General features: G+C 43.5%; 1 protein-coding gene and 1 non-coding gene across 2 annotated transcripts; both read left to right on the forward strand.

Moving 5' to 3' along the window:
- Positions 1–9: 9 nt before the first annotated feature.
- On the forward strand, positions 10–21,942 carry KLHL42 (kelch like family member 42). Its single transcript, XM_043881442.1, has 3 exons — positions 10–1,022; positions 11,168–11,361; positions 16,492–21,942. The coding sequence occupies exons 1-3, from the start codon at positions 145–147 to the stop codon at positions 16,941–16,943; spliced, it is 1,524 nt and encodes a 507-aa protein (XP_043737377.1). The 5' UTR covers positions 10–144; the 3' UTR covers positions 16,944–21,942.
- Positions 4,155–4,226, forward strand: TRNAC-ACA. The gene has a single exon. It is a non-coding gene; the product is annotated as a tRNA-Cys (tRNA).
- Positions 21,943–26,601: the final 4,659 nt, after the last annotated feature.

The following is a 26,601-nucleotide window of genomic DNA, read 5'->3' on the forward strand; positions in this document are numbered from 1 at the left end:
GGGCGGGCGCGGGCGGCCCCGCACCGCCGCCGCCGCCTCCTCCCCGCGCTCCGCGGCCACCCCGGAACCCGGCGAGCGCGCGCGGGGGCGGGAGGCGAGCGCGCAGAGCTGGCGGGAGCCCCCGCCGCCCCGGGTCCCCCGGCCATGTCGGCCGACGAGATGGTGCAGATTCGCCTGGAGGACCGCTGCTACCCGGTGAGCAAGCGAAAGCTCATTGAGCAGAGCGACTACTTCCGCGCCCTCTACCGCTCCGGCATGCGCGAGGCCCTGAGCCCGGAGGCCGGCGGCCCCGAGGTGCAGCAGCTGCGCGGCCTCAGCGCCCCGGGCCTGCGCCTGGTGCTGGACTTCATCAACGCGGGCGGCGCCCGCGAGGGCTGGCTGCTGGGCCGGCGCGGGGAGCCGGGCGGCGGGGCCGAGGAGGAGGAGGAGGAGGACATGGACGAGGCGAGCCTGCTGTCCGAGCTGGTGGAGGCGGCCTCCTTCCTGCAGGTCACGTCCCTGCTGCAGCTGCTGCTGTCCCAGGTGCGGCTCACCAACTGCCTGGAGCTGTACCGCCTGGCGCAGGTGTACGGGCTGCCCGACCTGCAGGAGGCCTGCCTGCGCTTCATGGCCGTCCACTTCCACGAGGTGCTGTGCAAGCCCCAGTTCCACCTCCTGGGCTCGTCTCCTCCGGCCCCCGGGGATGTCAGCCTGAAGCAGAGGCTGCGAGAGGCCCGGATGACCGGGACCCCCGTCCTCGTGGCGCTGGGGGACTTCCTGGGGGGACCCCTGGCCCCTCACCCCTACCAAGGGGAGCCCCCGTCCATGCTCAGGTACGAGGAGATGACGGAGCGCTGGTTCCCGCTGGCCAACAACCTTCCTCCCGACCTGGTGAACGTCAGGGGGTACGGGGCTGCCATCCTGGACAACTACCTCTTCATCGTGGGCGGGTACAGGATCACCAGCCAGGAGATCTCCGCGGCGCATTCCTACAACCCCAGCACCAACGAGTGGCTCCAGGTGGCCTCCATGAACCAGAAGAGGTAAGCACCCAGTCGGCTCCTGCCTTCCCGCGCATCCACCTGTGCTGGAAGCCGTACACCTCAGGTTGACTCCACTGGAGTCAGCAGCAGCCGCTAGAGGTGGTTCTGAGATGGGAATGGTTTGCTCGGGAGTGTGGTTGGCCTTGACTCTGGCAAAGTTCCCAATGAACTAAGAAATTGCAGAGAAGCAGAGGCCCCCGAGGAGGTCAGCTCGCTGAGTGATTTTCCTAGCAAGTATTTTGCCTTCAGACGAATTGCCTTTTTTGGGTTTTCCTAGAAGGGTACTTCCAAAGAAAACTTTCTTTAATTTTGCTTTTATTTTTATTTTCTTTTAGGAACTAATCCTGATTATAATGACACACGGGGCAGTAACCTGTAACACTGACTTTGGATGCTCTTGTTGATGACTTTGAAGCTTACCAATCTGTGATCAGAAAATAATCACTAGACTTCTACTAATATTAGCTATCCAGGATTGCCTTCCTTGTTTTTTTATTCTCTTTTGCATCTCACTTTTCTTCCCAGACAGTCTTCATCATGGACCCAAGACTTGAGCCTGGCATTGGTCACCTGCAGAATTAGAACATGATCATCCACCCCAACCTTCTCCCTTTTCCATCCTGCAAATCCCTCTCAACATGCACTTGGGTGACTTGAAGAAAGGAAAAGGAAGAAATCAGGGGCAGGAAGAGGGAACCGAGTCAGGGATGGAATAGGAAAACAAGGGCAAAGAGCATTACAGGAAGAAGTGGTAGAAAACAAACAAAAAACGATGGCAGATCCCAAGATGGCCCAGAGCCGTTCAGAAGTGGGGAGAAGAATCAATGTAACCCAAGGAAGGCCAGGCATGCCCTTTCTTCTGGCCCATCTGTATCCATTTCAAGCCCCCCACCCACCTCCACCATGGTTCCTTCCCTGAAGTGTGGAACAAGGAGTTGGGGGACTCACAACTATGCAAAGAAAGTCTTAACAAGAATGAGAAGGTCATTACACAGGTTTACTTGATTTAAGGTGCCCCGCTAGGCTGAGTGGGGGAGGGTACACAGGCCTTATTTCTACTATAATACAAAATTCAGTTTGGAACGTGTTGTTTGGTTTCTCATGGTAAAAAATGCATAGTTGTTCTAGCAAAACATGGTTAAAGGGCAAAGAATGAAGAAGCAGAAAGACTGTCACTTTTCTCACCCAACTACTAAGCAGGCCTGACCCTGCTTAGCTTCCAAGATCAGACATGTTCAGGGAAGTATGGCCATAGACACAAAGATCATTACTACTCCTTCCTCCTTGCGGGAGATGATAACCATCTACAGGTTGCCGGTAGTTTCTTCTGTCCCCTCTCTAGTGCATTATTTACACTGTATTGAAAATCTGATATCACAGTGTTACTTTTAAATGTATACAGTGTTTATACAGTGTATACACTGTATAAAGTGTATACAGAGTACACAGTGTTACTTTTAAATGGATCTTAGAAAATGGATTCCAAGAGTTTTTTTGGACGCAAACAAGGAGCATGCAGTGGTGATAGATGATAGATCAGGGTGGAAGGCCCAGCAGGTTGGCATCTCTGTTCCATGTCTCCTCTGTACACTTGGTGCTCAGCACACAAACCCCGCTCCACAACCCTTAACACAGCACCTCACAAGATTCTTTTTTCTCTCCAAATCCCTGGTAGTCCTTCCCTGCCACCCCTGCGGGAACTCCTTACTGTCCTCTTTAGGGAGGAAAAAAAAAAAAGTATTCCAGTAATGCATGAATACATGCTTAGAAAAACTGCAACTGATATTGAAAAACCACAGAGTAAAAAATATGTATATCTATAGACATATTAATGTAAATATATAAATACACAATATTCATCACAAACATTTATAAATACAGTAATGGTGGTTTACAGGGGAAGATATATATGTATGCATTTACATGTTGGGGTATATATGCATCTTATACATATTTTTACTGCAAAATTGTTGAGCTTATGCTGATTATTATGGCCCTTGGTATTTCCACGCTGAGAGTTTTTTTCTGTATCAGCAAATGTAGACCCACCTCTCTCTTGTTAATGGCTGTGTAGTATTCCAGCCTATGGATGCACAGTACTATAATTAGTTCTTCCCTTATCATGAGCATTTAGGTCACTTCCGTTTGCCATTATAATCCATATTGAACATCTTCAAATATGTGTGCCTATCTTAGTTGGTATACGTTAGCTCTATATGGCAAATGCCTGGAATCCCTGGATAGATGGAACAAAGTATACATGCATTTTAAAGTTTGGTAGCTCCTGCCAAATTTCTCATCAAAAATTGATCTAATTGCCTCTCTTAGCAACAGTGTTTCAGCTTGCCAGTTTTCTAAATTCTTGCCAAGACAAGACATTATGAACATTTTTTATCTTTATCATTATAATGGACAAAAACACTGGTGTGAATGTCTCTGCTTGGAAGAGAGATTGTTTCATATGTATTGGCCATGTGTGTATATCTTTTATAAATGGCCTTTCCCAGTTTTTAAAAAATTGGCTTATCTTTTTTGTATTCATTTTAGAAATTCTCTTCTTGTATATAGATAGTAACTCTTATCTGTTAGGTAATGTTGCACAGGTTTTTCATCTGCCTTTTTTTTTTTTTTAATCATAATGGTCAAAAATGAAATGCCAGAAGTGACCAGGCAGGTAGAGGCAGTGAGTAGAGGGGGTTTGGAAGGGTTATGATGAACTGGAGTTACCAACCCACCGCAAGAGGGCGCCCCATCGCCACCACAGCTGTTAACTGCCGTCAGTTCAGTTCAGTCGCTCGGTCGACTCTCTACGACCCAATGAACCGCAGCACGCCAGGCCTCCCTGTCCATCACCAACTCCCGCAGTCCACCCAAACCCATGTCCATCGAATCGGTGATGCCATCCAACCATCTCATCCTCTGTTGTCCCCTTCTCCTCCTGCCCTCAATCTTTCCCAGCATCAGTTATTGCCATAGGTGTGAGGAATGGTGTCGCCAGACATCTCAATTTTTAAATGCTGGCACCGTACTCCATTTAAAAAACAAGCATGTCGACAACAACAAGAACTGGCCTTGTGAGCCTCCAGTTTGGGGCTTCATGTTTATAGGGTATTTTTTATAGGAGAGGGGACTTCCCTGGTGGCTCAGATGGTAGAGCGTCTGCCTACAATGCGGGAGACCCAGGTTCAATCCCTGGGTTGGGAAGATCCCCTGGAGAAGGAAATGGCAACCCACTCCAGTATTCTTGCCTGGAAAATCCCATGGACAGAGGAACCTGGTAGGTTACAGTCCATGGGGTCGCAAAGAGTCGGACATGACTGAGAAACTTCACTTTCTTTTATAGGAAAAGCGTGTCAATATTTCGTAGTCAGTTTTGTCGTCTGGGTCCTGTGAGCTTTTTATCTTGCGTAGGAAAGGCGTTCTACAAGGAAGGCTTCTACTAGGAGAGCCCGCATCTGGCTCGTGCTCTGTTTCTTTTATAGGTTTGCCATTTTACATTTACATCTGAATCTTTTGGGGATTTTAGGTTATAACATGTTTCCTGAATGTTCAGTAGTCTTGGTTCTTCACTGTGGTTTGCTAAAGCAGTTATTCTATGCTAATTTCCCTGTTTCCCAGCGGGCAGTTTAGCCATTCCTGTATTAATAACACATTTTAAAATTTTTGTAGCTTGGGAACCTATTTTATTGTCTTATAGCACAGAGACCCATTTGTTCTGTTTTATTTTAATTCTCTCGGTTATTCTTGATACATTTTCTCCTTCAGATATACTTTAGAATCTTCTTGTCAAGTCCTATTAGAATTTTGATTGGAATTACATTGTATCATAGGTTAATTTGAAGGAGGATTCACAGTTCTCTGATACTTTGCAGATGGAAAAATGGTTTGTTTTTCCACGTATTTTTGGGGGTTTTTGGTCCTTCAGAAAAGGTTTCTTTTATTACCTTTGTCTTGTCTGTTTTTGGTTTTTTTGGTTATTGTTATAATTATTCTTAGGTATTTTCAAGTTATTATTATTCTTTCTACACAGATACCTTTTTTCATTATATTTTTAGAATTGGGTGTCGTATTGGAATTTTAACCTTCTTTTCTCCTTCATATTTTGACTCAGATCTGACATAATCTCAACCAGGATTCCATCCCTGAACCCTCAACTGGACTAAATGATGAAATGCTATGCTTTCTTTTCTAGCATATGCCTCACCCTGAATTGAAATTTTCTGTTTTTGTTTTTTCCTTTCTCTTCTGATTGGGACCTATTGCTTATTCCATGCTTATGTATATTCATACTGCTAACATGGTGAGCAATAAATGCTTTAAATGCATGGCTTTTTTGAACTGTGGAGTATATTTTACATTATTGTAATAAAAGTGAATGTATGTTTTTGTTCTTTTAAAAATGTAACATTACAGTGAATATTTTTATTTTGTAAGTCATTATAGTCATTTTAGTTAATTAGAATCACTGAAAAATAATAGTAACATTTAATCGAACATTTACTGTCTACTAGGTACTGTCCCTACTGCTTTGCTTGCATCATCTCACTTACTCTTCTCAAGGATTATATTAGGTCCCCATTTTACGGAGGCAGAGACTGAGGCACAGAAATTAAATTGCTCAAGGTGTGTAAAAAGTGGAGTAGTGAAAGTGTTAGTGTTCAGTCATGTCTGACTCTTTGCGACCCCATGAACTATAGCCCTCCAGTCTTCTCTGAGCATCGGATTTTCCAGGCAAGAGTACTGGAGTGGGTCGCCATTTCCTTCTTCATGGGCTCTTCCCAACCCAGGGATTGAACATAGGTCTCCTATTTTGCAGGTGGATTCTTTACTGTCTGAGCCACTAGGGAAGCCCTACTTGGAGCTTAGTTACTCTACTTTTTAAAAAATTGCTCAAGGTGTGTAAAAAGTAGAGTAACCAAAGTTTAAATATTCATTGACTCAATATAACTGTTTGGAGCATTTACAAGTTTTGGCTTAATGACTGACAGTGACTGTCTTCATGCAACCCTTTAACTTTTCCTTTTAAAAATTATTTTCTTCTAAGAAGTCGAGCTCAGATATTTCATGATCCTGTGTTGCTTCTCAGAATTTCATCGTGTATGTCTCAGCCCTCATCACAACCTCTGTGCCAACCTTGTTCTAGTCACTGTTGAATAAACCACAACGATGATATGGCTCTGCCCTGAAGGAGTTTATAGTTGAATTCAGATGATGAGACAAATAAAAGTGAAACCTAGAATGGGATTATTGCTGGATAATGTGTCCAACACAGGCTCCGGAAACACTGGAAGAAATGTAAGAGACTGGAAGAAACACTGGAAGAAACCTTGAGTAGAAAGGACAGATGTTGACCCCTGGTTACACAGAGTTTCACATCTACCCCATTCACTTGCCTTTGCCGAGGTAACTGGGCCACCGACAAAGGGATCAAAGACAGAGCAGCCTACTTTCCCCAGGAACTGAACAGTAAAATGATCCCATAATCTTAAATATCAAGGGACAGGTGGGAACTTAGACTCCCCTGGGACTGGGAGATTTATAAATCTCTCTTTACACCCTGGAGAAAGTGATGCTAAATGACCAGTGGTGAACCAAAACAGCAAAGAAGAAAAAAGAAACGTTTGGGATTGTGCCTTCTGCTTGAGAACGGCCGTGAGTATGCAACACTGCTGAGAGGCTGCTTGGGAGTCCAAGCACACAGTACTGCCCAGTGGTCTGACGTGGATTTGGTCTCTGGAGTTGTCAGGATGTAACTCTGCATGTGTAGAAGCTTGTGTGCCCACAAACTTGCTTGCTTCCCTTCTTCGCTTGAATTTGGGATCACTTGCAGGAACTGGCACTGGTGCAGTCATCAGTTCGTTAACTTCTCTACTTCTAGAGTGATCTCTAGTCTCTTCTGTTGCCCTGTACCCTTGCTCTGAAATCAGAGTAGGGTTGTTCTGCACACGAATACAGCAAGGCTGGGAGAGAAACCTACCAAACAAGTCCTTGGCCTGGAAGGAATTACACTTGTCAGCTTTGGCTGTCCTCTTTCCTCTGAGCCGAAGTTTATTTTAGAACTTTTCTAGAGTAATGGAACCTTTGAGAGATTTTGTCCTCCATGGTGCATTGCAGTGGAGCCTCAGGATAGCATGAAGTAAAGTGTGTTAGTCTTGTCCAACTCAGACCCCATGGAATTCTCCAGGCAAGAATAATGGAGTGGGTTGCCCTTCCCTTCTCCAGTGGATCATCCTGACCCAGGGATTAAATCCAGGTCTCCCGCATTGCAGGCAGATTCTTCATTATCTGAGTCACCAGGAAAGTCCCATGAAGTAAAGAAAACCATATGTCTATTCACCTCCTCCTCGCACCCAATATGATTTTGACCAACAGTTTAAATTGCTTTGTGTGTTAGGTTTTCTCAGCGATGGTTGGTAGTAGGGAGCAGCCATGACTACTTCTGTCTCCTAACCTTTCCTTCTCCCCTTGATGGTCCCCAGGGCACCCTACTATGTGGGGAAGTAGCATAAGGGAAGGAGGAGACAGAAGGCCCTAGTGGTCCACAGACTGCAGCATCTTTCTCAGAGAGCTTGGGAAAGGATGGGAGAAAGGAGCTTGCTTTTTGCACCAAGTTTTACCCTAATGGTGAAAACTTTTTTCAGTAGCAAGATCTGGTGGTGGTTTGCAGTTCTTGAGCTCTTTACTCAGGGCTGCATGTTGTGGTCAGTGCTTGAGATGTCCTCCAGGGCCTCTGTGAGGTGGGCCTTACTGTTGGCTCCATTTTCCCCAAAAGGAAACTGAGGCACGGTGAGTTTCATTGAGTGGCATTCTCAGCCTCTCAGACCTCAGTCATCTTGTGTAGCTGCTATAGCTACAGAGGTTGTAGTAGCTCTTGTTCGTCTTTGATACCTGTGTGCTGGTGGTTAGCGTGGTTCATGTTACTTAACTTTGAAGGATTTCAAGAGCTTTTAATTTCTTCTAAGTGAAGTAGAAACTAGATCATCATCTAATTTTTCTCACTTTCATTTCTATCCACTGTTTAAGTCAAGTATGTAGCTACAGCAAATGCTTATTTGATTTAAAAATCCTTTTTGCGTTCTGAATGGAGGATGTCGGGGACCGATATTAGGAAAAACCCTATAAAAGTGATAATTAAAATAACTGCTATCTTGGCTTCATACCTTTACCCTGCAGGATGTGAAGAATGGAAAACTTACTTTCAGAAAATGGGAAAAGGCAAGGATTTATGGACATGAGAGTGCTTTGTACAGAAATCCAGCACTTTGTATTTTGAAGCCAGTGACGGCTGCAGTTGCCCGACGAGAAACTAATCCTCCTGAGGTTAAGAAATGTAGGCAGGGATATGCAGGCAGTGATCTCTTTCTGTAGATTACCCTTCTTAACTCTTGACAACATGCTTTTCTTTTCCCCCCTTCACAAGTGGGGAAACTGAGACTCAGATCAGCTGAGATCCAATGCCTTGTTCAAGGTCACAGGGCTCTTTAGCAGGGGAGCTGAGACTTCCCCATACAAGCCTGGGTTCATAATCCTTGGCCGTCTGCCTCTTCATCAAGTGGCCTGTGTTTGGGTGGCAATTTCATCATAAATTCAATATTGAAAACTGTTTCTCTTTTCAAGTGAATTTGAGCATATTGGGGTCTGGAGAGATGGAGCTGTTTACTTTTAACTGCCTGTTCGTTCAGCCTTAGAAAGAAGTCCCTTACATATTGCACAGGACAAATGATTATGCTGGAGGAATATCAAACACTGTTTTGATCTTACAAAATTTATTATCTGTGTACCTTTGGGGAACAAAAACAAATTGTGGGCTGGTAAAATTTAGTGCTTATTTACAAGCTTTATTTCCTTTGGTTCCCCAAATTTGCACACACAGAGAGGGCATCACGGTCAGATTTTAAGGACCACTGGCAGCAGGAAAGGTAAGCACCATGAACCAGGGACCCCCCAGTAACTGCCACCCGGTGAAGTCTGTTGGCATGAAAAACTGAATGGCCGATTGGGTTTAATGGACAGTATGAGGTTCTTGATGAAGAGTACCCTGTTCACCCTCTGATTTGAAAAACATGACTAAGCTAAAACTCATTTATATGTAAACATTACAGGAACTGTTGAAAAAAAATCCTAATTTTTTAGTAGGTGGCTATTACGAACATACGTTCTATATCATAATGTATCATTGTTTATTAAACATCTGTCCAGCATGGCTACTTGTTCATTACTGCTTTTTAATCTAACCTCTTACATGCTTTTTTTTCCCATTTGAACATTTGGAGCCTCTGCACCCCCATTCTTTTTTTTATTTTATTTTTTATTTTTTTTCCATTTATTTTTATTAGTTGGAAGCTAATTACTTTACAATATTGTAGTGGTTTTTGCCATACATTGACATGAATCAGCCATGGATTTACATGTGTTCCCCATCCCGATCCCCCCTCCCGCCTCCCTCCCCATCCCATCCCTCTGGGTCATCCCAGTGCACCAGGCCCGAGCACTTGTCTCATGCATCCAGCCTGGACTGGTGATCTGTTTCACACTTGATAGATAATATACATGTTTCGATGCTGTTCTCTCAGATCATCCCACCCTTGCCTTCTCCCACAGAGTCCAAAAGTCTATTCTGTACATCTGTGTCTCTTTTCTGTCTTGCATATAGGGTTATCATTACCATCTTTCTGAATTCCATATATATGCGTTAATACACTGTATTGGTATCTATCTTTCTGGCTTACTTCACTCTGTATAATGGGCTCCAGTTTCATCCATCTCATTAGAACCAATTCAAATGAATTCTTTTTAATGGCTGAGTAATATTCCATGGTGTATATGTACCATAGCTTCCTAATCCATTCATCTGCTGATGGGCATCTAGGTTGCTTCCATGTCCTGGCTATTATAAACAGTGCTGCGATGAACATTGTGCACCCCCATTCTTTCGTAGGACATTGTTACTTTCGACAAAATCATTGTGTTGGTACTTTCTGATACGCTGCGTGCTGTGGTTGTCTCCACTGCCCTGGGATGGGTGTGGTTTACACACTTGAGACGAAGGTCAGATGGCTGGTTATTGCCCGAGCGGGTCCAGAACCAGTTCTCCGGCTCTGTGCCGCTGCTCCTATGAGTGTCAAGTTGAGATCGTTGCATCACAGTCAACTGACCCAGCACTTCCAAATGCTTATCCTTCCTGGCCTTCAAGGAGTCTGTTAATCCCTGTACTACACTGAAAGAGATTAATTTTTTCTTTTCTAGCCAAAAGTCATGAGACTTTTATTTCGTATCTGAAGCCAATAAGCAATTTAATTGTATTACTGAATATGAACCTTAAAACCAATACATTTCTCTTTTTAAAGTTGTTTACTCTTGTGATAGGTGAGCATTTGTTGATATCTGTTATTTGCTGAGTTAACCTGTATGAATACTCTTACAATGCCAGATCAAAATATTTCTATTTAGTTCAGCGCTCACCTCCCTCCACTTTGTATGTTGCAAAGCAGTGTAGAAGATGCCCTCATATGAGGAGGATGGGTGAGCCATCTGCTTGAGTGAACTCATGGTAAATGGGTGTTTGGACCACCCTGTAGAAAACATATTGCATGTGCTTGTCTGTGTAGGCAGTACTGATGTCCACCTAGGATGGAGCCTACCCCCTGGGAGTAGAGACAGGCAAGGGAGTGGAGTGGGTACTTGCTCCCACTCTTGAGAGAGTCTTGAGTTTATTTTTTAATCAATCTACTTATTATCAAAGTATAGTTGATTTACAGTGTGGTGAGTTTTTCCTTTCTGAGGGAAGTATTTTTTACAACAATCTTTATTATTTTTTTATTGGATACGGAGGTCTTGAGCTTAGCATATCCAAGGTGTCTTTGATTCTTGGTTTAAACTAAGCAAGATTAGTCCTTGTTACATTGATTTGCTTACCTTCAACAGCTAAAGTTTGGAGAATGCACCGTTCTTGTGGCTTCTTGGGGATGGGTGAAATCTTGGATGCTATTCCATCATTCGTCTGTCCCCAGGCATAACAGCACCCCACTTGGAGAGCTCATTTCCTTCACATACCCAGCAGATTCCACATGCAGCTTTAGCAGACCGTGCCGTGGTCTTCTGCATGATCAGAACTGATTTTGTGGGCCTTTGTTTCTCTCTTGCAGGTCTAACTTCAAGCTCGTGGCTGTTAATTTCAAACTCTACGCCATTGGTGGTCAGGCCGTTTCTAATGTTGAGTGTTACAACCCTGAGCAGGATGCCTGGAATTTCGTGGCACCCTTACCAAACCCGCTGGCTGAGTTCTCTGCGTGTGAGTGTCAGGGGAAAATTTATGTCATTGGAGGATACACTACCAGAGGTAAGTGAGGGCCTGGAAAGTGGTCCTCCTCTGTGTGAGCTTTGGCAGCCTGGGGGAGGACGGGAGGGGCTGGAGGAAGCCCTCTAGTGCACCCCAGCCTCATGTTATGTATTGCTTACTGTATATTTACATATCTGGAAAAAAGAGCATCCCGTGGGACATCAAAGAGGGGTCTTTGATGCCTTTGTATGAACATGAAAATTGCATGGTGTGGGAGGAGCTGTGAAGAAAACATTCTTTTCTTCCTGCTCTGGAAATCCCACCCTGTAGTCAGCCATCCTGTGACTTGGCTGGATAACGCCTACCTTCCTCTCAAACGTACACTGAACCCGCCTCATCTAACACTGAAATTTAGCGCCAATGCATCCTTGCAGGTCTTTCTTTTCACTTTCTCCCTTCTGTTTGGGCACAAACATGCGGGATATAGATTCCAGAAATTCAGCTCCAAGCTGTTCACATATCATAGGAGGAACAAGAACATGAAGAGCATTCTTTTTGAGCAGCAGTGGGGGGTGGTTGTGCTGTTTATTAAACCATACATATGTGTTTTCTGGGCTTTCCCGGTGGCTCAGATGGTAAAGAATCTGCCTGCAATGGGGGAGACCTGGGTTTGATCCCTGGGTTGGGAAGATACCCTGGAGAAGGGAATGGCAAGCCTCTCCAGCATTCTTGCCTGGGGAATTCCACGGACTGAGGAGCCTGGCGGGCTACAGTCTATGGGGCTGCAAAGAGTTGGACATGACTGAGTGGCTAATGGGCTTCCCAGGTGGGGCTAGTAGTAAAGAACCCACCTACAATTGCACGGGACCTAAGAGACGTAGGTTTGATCCTTGGACCAGGAAGATCCCCTGGAGGAGGGCATGGCAATCCACTCCAGTATTCTCCTCGCCTGGAGAATCCCATGGACAGAGGAACCTGGCAGGCTACAGTCCGTACAATTGCGAAGAGTCAGACACAACTGAAGTGACTTAGCATTCAGTACGCACATGTATTTTCTACTTTGTTTGGTGGACATTTTATAGTTAATGATTTGAAAATAACAAGTTTCTCCAGCAGGTTTTATACTCCTGGGTCTTGGTAGGGAGCATCTCACAGCTTGTAAAGAAATTTTTTTTATTGGAGTATAGTTGCCCGATAGCTCAGTTGGTAAAGAATCTGCCTGCAATGCAGGAGACCCTGGTTCAATTCCTGGGTTGGAAGATCTGTTGGAGAAGGGATAGGCTACCCACTCCAGGATTCTTGGGCTTCCCTGGTGGCTCAGCTGGTAAAGAATCAGCCCGCCATGTGGAAGACCTGGGTTCGATCCCTGGGTTGGGAAGATTCGCTGGAGAAGGGAACAACTACCCACTCCAGTATTCTGGCCTGGAGAATTGCATGGACTGTATAGTCCATGGGGTCGGACACGACTGAGCGACTTTCACTTTCATTAGTTGCCTTACAATGTTGTGTTAGTTTCTCCTGGATAGCAAAGTGAATCAGCTGTATGTTCACATATATTCCCTCTTTTTCAGATCTCCTTCCCATTTAGGTTACACAGAGCACAGAGTTGAGTTTCCTGTGCTATCCAGTATGTTCTCATTAGTTAACTATTTTATACATAGTGTCAGTAGTATATGTATGTCAATCTTAATCCCCCAATCCATCCCACCCCTTCTTCCCCCCTTGGTGTCCACATGTTCCTGTTTTATGTCTATGTCTCTATTTCTGTTTTGCAGAGAGGTTCATCTGGACCAGTTTTTCTAGATCCCCTATATATTAGTATATGATATTTTCCTCTTTCTGACTTACTTCACTCTGTATGACAGTCTCTGGGTCCATCCTCATCTCGGCAAATGGCACAATTTCATTGCTTCTTATGGCTGAGTAATATTCCATTGTGTATATGTACCTCTTCTTTATCCATTCACCTACTGATGGATATTTAGGTTGCATCCATGTCTTGGCTGTTGTAAATATTGCTGCAATAAACGTTGGGGTGCATGTGTCTTTTGGAATTATGGTTTTCTCTGGGTATACACCTAGAAGTGGGATTACTTTGTCATATGGTCGTTCTATTTTTAATTTTTTAAGAAAGCTCCATACTTTTCTCCACAGTGGCTGTATCAATTTACATTCCCATCAACAGTGTAAGAGGGTTTCCTTTTCTCCACACCCTCTCTGGTATTTATTTTTCATAGATTTTTTTGGTGATGGTCATTCTGACCCATGTGAGGTGATACTATATTGTAGTTTTGATTGGCATTTCTCTAACAGTGATATTGAGTGTCTTTTCATGTGCCTCTTGGCAATGGCCAACTGTTTGTCTTCCTTGGATCCTCTTCTGTCTCTTACAAAGACACACTTCTTGGATTTAGAGCCACCTGGGTTATCCAGAGGATGGCCCCTTCTTGAGATCCTTAACTAAAATTACATCTGCAGAGATTCTTTTCCCAAAAAAAGTGTCCTTCAAAGGTTCTGGGGGTTGGAAGATGAACATATCTATCCAGGGGCCACCATTCAGCCTTCTATAGGTGGTGTTTTTATTTATACATTTAAGGAGAAGCGGGGACGTGGGAAGAGAAGTGCATGGGGAGCAGTGAGGTTTTTCTTTTTCACACCAAGTTTTCATCACTTGTCCCCAGTGACTCTCCACTGATGATATCTGTCCACTTTTCCTTTACAAATAATTGAAAGAAAATTAAGTGACCTAGCAGTCACTTCTTTCACTTCAGCATTGGTGTTCAGGTTACAGTGGTCAACTTTATAGACTTAACTAAACCATAGACCCCAGAGAATTCCTGTGTGTGCATATGTACCTCTGTGTGTATCTGTGTCTTCTCTCCTAGGAAAGTAAATACAGTTATTTACTTTTGCACATTTCTAAGAATCCTGATTCCTCCCTAGACTTTGTGACACAGAATGTGCCCTGTGGGCCAACCCCATGCACACACAGCCCTTGGTTTCTGTTCTACCCCAGAGTCGGGAAGCCCTGACAGGCAGCACTGTAACCCAAAGATGACTCTGCTGGTAGATTTGCTAGTTTTTCCATGACCCTGGCTGAGCAAATGTTCTTTAGATTTGACCTGGAAAACCCTTGATTGTGTGTTTTCTAGTTTCACAGGCCACTACTACTGTGCCTTCTTCATTTGGGCCACCCACTGTGATCCCTGACCCGGCCTCCCTGAGCCAAATCCCCATGACAGGATGGTTAGGTGACGTGGATGGATGGCTGTTTGTGCAAGGGCTGAAAATGAGTTTTCTACGAGAAAGGGCAGGCAGCTCCTTGTCCTCTGAAGCCCCCTCCTCCTCTGCTTGGGCTCATCCCAGCACTTCCTAATAGTTCCTTGTCTTTAAAACAAGAGATCATAACTGCCATGGGAAAAAAAAAATCAGGAATTGAAGTTGGGTTTTTAACCTACTCACTTAAGTCAGGTGATACTTTTAAAATTTATTAAGGGATAATTCATCATTTTAATGATAACTGTTCAATTATTTTAATTCTTTGGCCAGCACTGAAGAAATGAAATTCAATAGAAAATAGCAGTAACTAGTAAAGGGAAGAGGGGTGATTTGTTAAATGTCAGAGTCAACTCTTAATGTAAATGCAAAAAGATCATTCCACTAACTCAAACCTCCTCATCATGGCCTGAGCTCTTGTTGGGTGAGGAGAGAAAACATTTACAGAAGACCTGGAAGGACCTTCAAACCTGGACCTGAGAAATAAATACACTGACGCTTGGCCAGAATAAGTCCTTTATTCGTAGGATGGGGAACCAGGTTACTCAGGAGTACTTGTTGGTAGATTAGTAACCAGACTCCCTAGTGCTGTCTCCTAGAATGTCCCCTTATCCTCTGTGCCCTCCTCAAGGCACTTGACTTGCAGCAGAGAGCACGGTGGAGCTTTAATTACAGTCCTCTTGGGTGGGTCCTTCTGTCTCAGGAGGAAATCCTGCTCCCAGCTTCTGCGGGGATCAAAAGGCTGCGGCTTTTGTAGGACGTCAGTTCCCAAGCTGACCTGTCTCTTTACAGTGATGTTGTTGTTTAAAAAACAACAAACAGAAAGTTCATTCTTTCGGATAATTCAGAGCATTTTTAATTTTTTTTTTGCTGAGTCTAAAATATTCCATTTATTCTCCCCTTGAGGAAAGAAAGAATAAAAGAACAATTAAAAAAGAAAAAGAAAAAGGAAACTAGATATTTTCAATTTCACAAGCATTTTTCAAAGAGACTAGGCAACATTTTTCCTTGAAATAGGTATTAATTGAAAATGATGTTAGGGTGGTCTTTCATCTACCATCCAATTATATCCACACAATAATTAACCATCTCAGGACTTCCTGGTGGTCCAGTGATTAAGACTTATCATTCCAGCATAGGGGGTGTGGGTACAATCCCACATGCTTCAGGGCCAAAAAATCACAAAACATAAAATAGAAATAATATTGTAAGGAGTTCAATAAAGAATAAAAAATGGTCCATGTTAAAAAACCATCTCTTGTGAAATGAGCAAGGGGAGGGGAAAGAGCCGTTGTTGTCAGCGCATCTCTGGTGTTACAGTTGGGAAACAGGATTGCCAAGCGATTCTGGCTTAAAGGCCCAAGGTCAGATTTTTTTTCTTGTATCTCTCTGACTTGCAGCTCAGCCTCCTTTCCGTTAGACGGCCCCAGAGATCCCGCTCTGCTCACTTGGCTTCTTTCACTGAATCTCTTGTCAAGAATAGATCCTCCTGGGGCTCAGCCTGGCATTTGCCTTAGGCAGCCACTCGTTCTGTTCGGTTCTGCCGAGGGCTCTCTGAGCCTCGGGTCCTTCCAACACTGGCCTGGTGGTTCTCCAAGGTGCAGGGGGCCCAGGGAGGAGCGGGTGCTCTGTCACAGCGGCTCATCTCCCCGGCCCGACCGGCTGAGAGCCAGTCCGGAAGGGACGTGCCTGAATGCCAGCCCAGTGGAGAGCATTCTACACGGATCTCCTCCCAGCCATTTCCCAAACTATTTCCCCAACGTCGGCTTTCCGGAAGCAGTTTGGCCTCTGTGCCAGGCGGTCTTTCCGGCGGAGGCGGGCGCGCACGTCCAGCGGGCGGCGGGTGGCGCTCCCCTGGCGGCGGGTGGCGCTCCCCCTGGCGGCGTCCTCACGCGGCTCCTCTCTGCCTTTCAGACCGGAACCTGAACATCTTGCAGTACTGCCCCTCCGCCGACCTCTGGACTCTCTTCGAAACGTGCGACGTCCACATCCGCAAGCAGCAGATGGTGTCGGTGGAGGAGACCATCTACATCGTGGGGGGCTGTCTGCACGAGCTGGGGCCCACGCGGAGGGGCAGCCAGAGCGAGGACATGCTCACCGTGCAGTCCTACAACACCGCCACCCGCCAGTGGCTCTACCTCAAGGAGAACACGTCCAAGTCGGGGCTCAACCTGACGTGTGCGCTGCACAACGATGGCATCTACATCATGAGCAGAGACGTCACCCTGTCCACCAGCCTGGAGCACCGAGTTTTCCTCAAGTACAACATCTTTTCAGATAGTTGGGAAGCCTTTAGGCGTTTCCCAGCTTTTGGACACAATTTGCTGGTCTCTTCTCTTTATCTGCCCAATAAAACAGAAACCTGACTGAACTGACCTAGAATTGAGAAAGAAACCTGGTTCAAGACCAAAAAACACAACTGTCCAATTTCCAGAGAAACTGATTTTTAAAGGGAAGATGTGAGTTTTAGGTCATTTATACAAAAGCTGTAAATAAGCTTACTTGAACTAATTACTTGAAAACTTGTGGGGAAAAAAGAGAGACCAACTTTATTATTTTTTTAATTATTGATTTTTAAATTATGGGAGCAAATCCATGATAATGTTTTTTGTACAAATGTGATACCCTTGGGCCAATGTCTGAAACTGATCTTCAAAAAGAAGATTCATTGTGCCTGTTTAGTAAGGGGCCAAAGTCAAAATTGGTAAGAATGCTAAAGATGATTTTTAAATCTGTTTTATTTAGGTCACTTGAAATATCATTGATACCTTAAGTGAAAGGTTTTTTTTTTGTTGTTGTTATTAATTTACTTGACAAACATGAATATTAATGCTGTCTTTCTCCCCTGGTCACACCCACCTATGTTGCAGTGTGTTTAAACTAGGGTTCTGTTTTCATATATTTTATTTGCACATGACTTTCCAGGAAACTTACACCAGTGGAACCCAACACCCCGTTCTCCCCAAAACCTGTGTAACAAAGTTCTCAGCTATTTTTCAAGTCTTTTTTTTTTTTTTAACAGTTATGAATGCTGAGTAAATAGGCCGGTATAACCTCTTATTTCATTTATGTAGCAGATTGCAGATTTGTGTGGTCAGATAGGTTATATTGCTAGGCATTCTGTATTTCTTAAAAAAGAGGATATATTGTTTAAAAGAATGGATCTCTATATTTTTTAAATCAAGTCTTAATTGGGAAGGGAAGGAAGCACCAAATAAGAGAAAAAAAATGCCTTTGAAAGTTACTTTTATCGAATGTATTTGACCTAGTTCTTTAAGTTTGAAAGTATAACTTTATACTTAGATCCGACACCTTTCAGATTTAATCTTGGCTGTTTAATTCATGCTTTGCTTTTGTGGGGTAAGGTGAGGACAGCTTTGAAACATTTGTGCTAGAGAGAGGGAAAGAAGCCCCTAGAGATGGAGTAGCATCTGCTGGGACTTCAAAAATTTGGTAAGGTGCTCTATTTGCCTTGGTTGGTAAATCAAGTGGAACCCAGCTCAAGCAGTTGTTTGTTTACAGTAAGTAGTTAACAATGAATAAAATCTTCTGCCAGTCATAGATCAGCATTTCTTTAAAAATATACAGGCAACTCTTGGATATACTGCTCTTCAGTGCCAGACCACTGCAGTAAAGCAAATTGAAAGGATTTTCAGGTTTCCCAGTGCATGTAATGGTTATGTTTACACTATACTATATAGTCCATTAAGTGTGCAATAGTATTATGTCTTAAAAAAATGTCCATACCTTAATTTTTAAAATACTATTATTATTAAATACTGCTAACCATTATACCTGACAAAGTGGGGTTGCCACAAATCTTCAATTTGTAAACAGTGTATTATCTGCAAAGTATAGTAAAGTGAAGCACCATGAAATGAGTTATGCCTGTATATACACATGTAAAGCAATTTTATTTCCATTGAAAAACATTTTCTGAAGTCCTCTGATTTTATGCAGCGGAATAACTTTAAACTGTGAGCGGGATCCTGTCATTCTGTCCTAACATTCCAGTTTCAGTGTGCCTCACTTTAAGAAGGTCCTGTAGAAAAACAAAAACTGTTAGGGCAAATTCATGCATTCAGCATGCTTACCGATGCCTCCATTATGCATTCACTGGGCAGGTGGGCACAGAGGAGTCGATGAGCTTAACAGGCTTCAGTTTATGCAAGGAGTCACTACAGGGTTTCTTCACAACTATGACCTTATATTTAAAATAAGGGTCTGGTTGTAAAAAATTCTAGTTGCACAACTTTTCAGGAATACTTCTATTAGGTAAAATGAGGTAAGTCTTTATTGTGGACATGGAGATAGATCTTTGTGTCTTGTTACCAAATAATCTTATCAGTACTCTCCTTACAACAATATGGAAGGGTTTCTAAGCCATATCCATTTGTTCTCAAATACTTAGCCTTCTTTTTCTTTTTTTAAAAAGAACAAACTGAACTGAAATTTTATTGGGAATAGTACTTTAATAATAGATTTATATTAATTTATATTCATTATAGAGTTGAATTTCCAGTGACCAGTAATTTCATTACATATATTTAAAAATCTAATTTATTTTAGATAGTGTTAATTTGTGTTACTATAGATCTTAGTGTCTTTAAGGCTTAACCTTATATATTCCTAAGATTATGGCCAGTTGAATTAATGTTGGACAAACAGTTGGAGGTTAGCTCGTAAATACCCACATTATAAGAAATACAAAATTATTCCTGCCAACCAGTTCTCTTCTTGATTATATTCTTTGGATCTATTTTCCTCGTGCCAACAATTAGATTCTTTGACCAAGTGAAGGCATCCTCTCATCCACAAAGCTCTTTTTATAAACCAAGTTTAATGTGTGTGTATGTGCATCTGTGTGTGTGTGTAACAAGTGTACATGCACACACATAGGCATCTGGCATATTAAGCTCTAAGATATGCAGACTCTAACAAGATTTCCTTGGGGCTGCCAGCAGAACTTAGGCAAAACAGAAAGTGCGGTAGGAGATACCTGTGGATTTGGGACTTCCCTCCTGCTGTACATGTTAGCTGTGTTGATGCTTTGAGGGTATAATTTAGCCTCATGCTCTCACCGGTGCCAATGTTATACTGAAGACTCTACCTGTGATGAAGGCAATGTTGCTTGAAAGTCTCCCTTTACTTCCTCTCTTTCTCCAACTGCTTTCTCATTTTCAGAGATGCTTCTGAGGGGTGCTGCCCTCTCACTATGGAGAGGGGAGTTACTGGGAAGACCTGAGTGCTGGCCACCTTGCCAGAAGCACCCTATTTCACTGAGCATGGTCTGAGTGTGAATTGTTAGAGGGAGGTTATTGGTTCTCCCTGTCATTCCTTCTGGCTTTCTTTTCTGCATCCTTAGTTTCTGAGACCCCTCCCTTTAAACATCTGTCTGATGAATGTGTAGGAGTTGATTCTTTCAACTGTATTTGTTAAATCTTAACAGTGAAGTACTGAGAAGGTTATGGATACTAGTAAGAAACAAGTAGATTAAGATTAAGCATGAATACCAAAGAGAATTTAACTCTGCCATTTTTTTTTTTAAAAAACCAAAATCCTAAGTAATTCCAAATGCCTTAGATATCAATTAAAATTGTTCTGAGATGGACAAAACTCTCTACCGGGAGAGTAATCAAGTAAATGCCTGTTCTCTTTCAATAAACCATTACTTACTGAACGTTGTGAATGCCGTGTTTTCAGATTTCTAGGTCAAGTCATGACCCTATGTGTTTGGCTGCACAGGTAAATCCAGTGCGAAGGCTTTGCTGTCCTGGTCGACCAGCACTTAATAAGCAGTGGCTTAATGCAGAGCACTTGAGAGACAACATAGCAACAGAAAGGGAATATGGGTGAGTCCTTCGTTGGATGCCTTTCTCCTAGACTAGGGCTGGGGAAGGTGAAACACCATGCCACCATTCTTTCAAGGTGGTGTTACGAGTAAGCAGCACTTTTTGCCTCTGTGGCAGAAATTGGTCTTAACAATCCATGTCATTAATGCTTCCAGGCATCTATTACCAGCCCATCAGAGTGAGATGAGGTCTCTTTGTCATCCCTGCCTTGGGCAGAGGAGTGAATGAGTTACCTGAGTAGACACCACCCAGAATGACTGTGAAAGCAGTGAGCTGATTCAGCTGTTTTCTGGTTTCCCAAAATACGTATTAAATCTCTAACATGTGCAAGAAAGTGCTAAGAAGTGGGGAAACATAAGTAAGCCACCATCCCTAGCCTTGAAGACCTTGCAGCCTTGTGAAAATGTTTGTCGTGGCCGTCTTGGACTGTCTGGAAGATGCCCGCTTTCGTCAGGTGCCCTGGGGCGTATTGCGTTCCTGCGTTTTCAGTCCTGGCCCCAGTCTGTCCCCTACCTTATGGTTGACTAACGATCATCATACTAGCTGATTCATACCGGCTATACACTCAATTTAAACATCACATCCTGTGGTTTTTATTTTTCTTTTTCACTGTATGCTCTTTTCTCACTACTTTCCGTAGTCTTCTCTGTACTTCATTTTCCTGAGAAGGATGATACGAGATTGGCTTTATTTAAAAATACTTAGTAGGCACCATGGCTTGTGGAGCCGAGAGCTCAGCAGCTTGGTCCCATGAGAATGATGAGCAAAGCCAGGGAGGCAGGTGTTGGGAGAGGAGCCAGCTGTTCACGTGTGTGTTTATACCTATGCCTTTAACACACTTCCATAAAAAATACTAATAAAGAGATGGACATCTAGATACTAGTCCTGACTGAGAGTCAGTTGATTTCTGCCTTTGTGATAACCATTAAAGGGTATATTTCATTCACATAAGGGTATTTTTTTTTCCATTTTCTGGTGTTAACTTAGGAACACAATATAAAATACACACCAATCGACACAGACTGATTTGAGCACTTAACCATTTTTACCCATTCATTCTGTAGGAGACAGATTAAATGTAAAAGATGGTCAATTTTGAGTTGCAAAAGGTGCTGAAATGACTTTGATGGGGTTGGCTGGTGCTTTATCAAGTGGATGTCAGAGTTTATTACTAGTAAAGAAAAGGAAAATGTAATTTGCATTATTATGCCGTTTTTCTAAAAACACTTAATAGGGACTCTTTAGATGTCTCTACAATGTTTTCGTATCTAGTGGTCATTTTAGAAAAAAATGATAATCTATAGAATGAATAGTTATGTTTTGTTATGATTGATACTTTCTTGGTTAAAATGGTTGTATTGTGTCTTCAATTTCCAGTGTGGCTTAAAATGTAAACATTCACATGAGTCATTTAAATACAATGATGCCTATGAAGCACTCACTAAAACAGCATTCCTTTTGTGTTTAGAACTACAGAAGAAAACCTCTTCAAATAAAATAGTTCTAAATTGGTGTTTCTTGTCCGTTAAGTACCAGCTGTGTACTCAGGGCTGATCAGGGCTGGGGGGAGACAGATGTCTGTCGGTGGGAGGTCCTGATTGGTTGGAAGGCCAGATTAACCTGTGAGCCATTTAGTGGAGGAAGAACCACGTGGAGTGTCTTATGAAAACTGTTAATGTTTGAAAAAGATAGATCTGGGAGGAGGAGCTCTGAATCCTTACAGTTCTGAATAGAAGAATGAAGTCAAAATCCCATAGCTTACCAATTATGGCCCCCCAAGATCTGTTCCTCCCTGTGTTTTCTACCATTTCCCACTGTTTTAAACACGTCTTGCTCTAGGAAAAGTAAAACGCATAGTTCCAATTCTGTTGTGTTAGCTATGACACTCACTGTCTGTGAGGCTGAGAAAGGGCTGGGGGTAAGTGTCCAAAAATAGACTTCAGTTACTAGATGATATCCATCCACGGATGTCCATCTTCCTCTTCTTATTCTTTTGGCTGCACTGCAAGGCAGGTGAGATGTTAGTTCTCTGACAAGGGATTGAACTGTGGGAGCCCTGCAGTGGAATCATGGAGTCCTAACCACTAGACCACCAGGGATGTCCCCTGTGTCCATCTTCTATCCTTCGATTGCTTGACCTATGAGAACAGGTCTCATACAGTTTTAAGAGTGATCCAACTTGAAATAGACTACTACCCCCATTAAAAACCAAAGACACACACATCTTTTCCCTAACAGAAACAAAGATCAGATCTAGCTACTGTATCCAAGGTGACATCCCAGCTCATGGAGTCCCAAGTCCAGGGTTGTCAGGGGTTATCCATCTCTCCAAAGCCCGTGGGTGACCACCTAGCTCTGACAGTCTTTCAGCTAATGAACTTATTTAATACACACCCAACACTAATAGAGCACTTACTCTAGGAACTCTAGGCATTTAAAAATTTAACTTATTTAGGCCTCACAGCTGACAAAGTTCCATATAGTCAAAACTATGGTTTTTCCGATAGTAATATACGGATGTGAGAGATGGACCATAAAGAAGGCTGAGCACCAAAGAACTGATGCTTTCAAATTTTGATGCTGGAGAGCTGAGAGACCCTTGGACAGTAAGGAGATCAAATCAGTCAATCTTAAAGGAAATCAGTCCTGAATATTCATTGGAAGGACTGATGCTGAAGCTGAAGCTCCAATACTTCGGTCATCTGATGCAAAGAACTGACTCATTGGAAAAGACCCTGATGCTGGGAAAAATTGAAAGCAGGAGGAGAAGGGGACGACAGAAGATGGGATGGTTGGATGGCATCACTGACTCAATGGACATGAGTTTGAGCAAACTCCAGGAGATAATGGAGGACAGGGAAGCCTGGCGTGCTGCAGTCCATGGGGTTGCAAAGAGTTTGACATAACTTAGGGACTGAACAGCACAAACAAAAGGCCTCACAGCAATCCAAGGTGATAAATATGAATCTCCCTTTAGTTGAAGAAACTGAGGCAATGCAGGTCACATACTGCCATTTGGGAAAAGGGAGAAGGGGAAATCACATGCAGAAGTCAGTTGTCCAAATGGTGTACATTTTCCTGCTGGTAGCGATGGGCAAGGGCTTCCCACCCTGATGGTAGAGTGGGTTCTAGCCAGTCAATCTGAGAGCCCTTGGTTCTGCTCTGCAGAAGGTGTTCCAAGGCCATGCCTGATTGTGTGTGCCAGGTGGCGGCCGTCTTCCTGTTGACCGGGTTAGGGGGAGTGGCGGGAGGAAAGCTTGAGATTCTATAGACACCATGGAATCCCAGGCCCCTTTGTGGGGACCATAAACCTTTCCTTGGCAACAAAACCCTTAAAAAACCCCAGTTAGATGCTGGTAGATCTGATCTATGGTAATTCTGTGGGCCAGTTCCTTGAACTTGGAACCCATCTTTGTGATGTCTGTCTCTTGCCTTCACCCTTCATCCTCAGCATGATGGCTCCAATCTCTTAATCAGCTTTGAGACAACCTGAAGCAGTATGGCTCTGCCCTTGCCAGACGACCTCCCAGAGAAGGCTGCTTTAGTAGACACGATCGCCTCTATGTGTTGGGAGGGGTTTGGGGATGCAATTCCCACCTGATTTCTTTGCTTCCTTCAAGAACCCAATCCTACTGTATTTTCCAGACTGTTCATACACCTTTGGTTGAAACAGACTCTGGCCCGTGCAGCTCTGCAAGGCGTGTATTATCTGACCCTCTGCCGTTGCCAGGTTGCAGGCAGAAGGGTTGGAAGTGTGGGCTGCAGAGCAAGGCTTTTGGAGTCTGCTTCCCAGTCCTGCCACTTTCTAGCTGTGTAGCCTTCATCAGGTTGCTGTACCTTGCTCAGGGTCTGTCTGTGAAGTAAGGGAAAGAAAGTGGTATCCACTCTATGGGATTATTGTGGAAACTGAATAAGGAAATCCATTACTCAAAAACATCTCATACCAAAGAAGTGGGGTGGGGGATGGAATGTCCACATCTACATTTATTTGGAAGGCCTGCTGGAATGAAGGGAACCAGAGTAAACGAGACTGTCCTATGTTTCCTGGGGTTGTCGGTCAGTTCCATTGTTGAGTGAAGTTTCAGATACAGACACCAAGCTGTCCTGTGATGGAGTTGCCATGCCCCTGGTGCAAATTCCAGTTGTGGACAGGAGATGCGAGCTACCACCTCTGGCCTGGTGGTCACCGACCAGCCTCTGCACTGGGGGTGATTCATGCAGCGTGATTCTGTGCCACTGAAACCTAAAGAAAAGGCATGTCTGTGTCTTTTCCCAGCTCTGTTTTCTGAGAGGTGAATAGGTGTTTTCTAGTAGGGCTGATGTTTATTTGTTCTGAAGTCTTTTCTGCTCTGTTGTGGGTCTTGAAAGTCACCAGTCTTCAAAGACAGCTTTGTCAAGTGGGGTTTCAGTGTCACATACTCGTGGATTTGTTGCATGGCTTCAAAATATTTCCCACCACGCTGCCTGCCCAGGGGTCTGTGTTAAGCATCGTGATTGTTTCTTCGATACAATTACCCTCCTGTTTCCTTCTGAGCTTTGAAGTTATTCAAGCTCTACTGTATAAGGAGTGGGGTCAATGTTACTAAGAGGAGGCTGGAATGAAACAGCAGCTGCTGTGAATACTACATGAAGTAGATCCTGGGCCCATACACCCACTGTCCTGCTTTAGAGATGGAAACATCAATAAAGAGAAAATTCCAAGTGAAAAACATTTCAAAGTTGAAAGAAAGCTGGAGAAAATTACCATGGGATTAGGAGTATTTACATGGGACAGAGAACCCTAATGTTACAGAACCTTCAATACAATAGAAGTTAATTTTCTCTGATGAAACAGAAGCCTGGTGGCAGGCAGCATGGAGCTGGTACAGCTTGGGGGGTGGTGCTGGGTTGGCTTGTTCTAGCTCCTTAGAACTAGCTATAAGCGTCTCTTCCCAACTCTATCTTTAATAATGTCACATTAATAACTCAAAACTGGCCATGGTGGAGTATTTACATCACAGAAATTGGCAAATGCTACAAGTCAGGGTTTTGCTGTCCATAGAGCCTATTTTTTAACACTTAACAGCACACCTCTGGTTTCTACAGAACTAGGGACCTAGGCTTTTTCTATCATCCTGCTCTATCATTCTTATATGTGGCTCCCATTCCTGTGTTCATTCATGTCCAAAGTTGCTGCAAAAGTTCCAGACATTGAATTATACTTTCCAGGTGGCAAGAAAAAAATCCAAAAAGAAGGGGACAATTATCAGGCACCCGCAGTATCTTACAGAGGTTTCTGGGTTTCTACAGAAAGATTCTACATTCTGTCCAAAGTTGCTGCAAAAGTTCCAGACATTGAATTATACTTTCCAGGTGGCAAGAAAAAAAAATCCATAAAGAAGGGGACAAATATAGGGCACCAGAGTGTCTTACAGGAGGTTTCTACATTCCTTTGGCCAGCATGGAGACATGGCTGTATATAGCTGTAAGGGAGCCTGGGAGATGTAGTCTATATTTGGGGATACATTTGTCAAGTTAAGAGGGGGCTGAGATAGACAGAGCTCTAAGATATTCCTCTGCTCTTCGTTGTTCAGTCACTAAGTCATGTCTGACTCTTACCCTTGTATAATCACCTCCCCTTGAATACTAACTTGCAAATATGATGAGATACCACTCCTTCCAGTGAATTTTCAGGACTGATTTCCTTTAGGGTTGACTGATTTGATCTTCTTGCTGTCCAAGGGACTCTCAAGTGTCTTCTCCAACACCACTGTTCAAAAGCATCAGTTCTTCGGTACTCAGCCTTCTTCATGGTCCAACTCTCATATCCATATATGACTAGTGGAAAAACCATAGCTTTGACTATAATATGGACATTTATTGCCAAAGTAATTTTAATATGCTGTCTAGGTTTGTCATGGCTTTTCTTCCAAGGAGCAAGCATCTTTTAATTTCTTGTTCCGTGTCTTTTAATATTGTTTTTCCATGTCCGGTTCTAACTGTTGCTTCTTGACTCTCATACAGGTTTCTCAGGAGACAGGGAAGGTGGTCTGGTAGTCCCATTTCTTTAAGAATTTTCCACAGTTTGTTGTGAATCCCACAGCCAAAGGCTTCCATGTAGTCAATGAAGCAGAGATAGATGTTTTTCTGGAATTTCCTTGCTTTATGATCCAATGAATGTTGCCAATTTGAT

The sequence above is a fragment of the Cervus elaphus genome, chromosome 22, assembly GCF_910594005.1.
Source record: "Cervus elaphus chromosome 22, mCerEla1.1, whole genome shotgun sequence".
NCBI classification, from domain to species: Eukaryota; Metazoa; Chordata; class Mammalia; order Artiodactyla; family Cervidae; genus Cervus; species Cervus elaphus.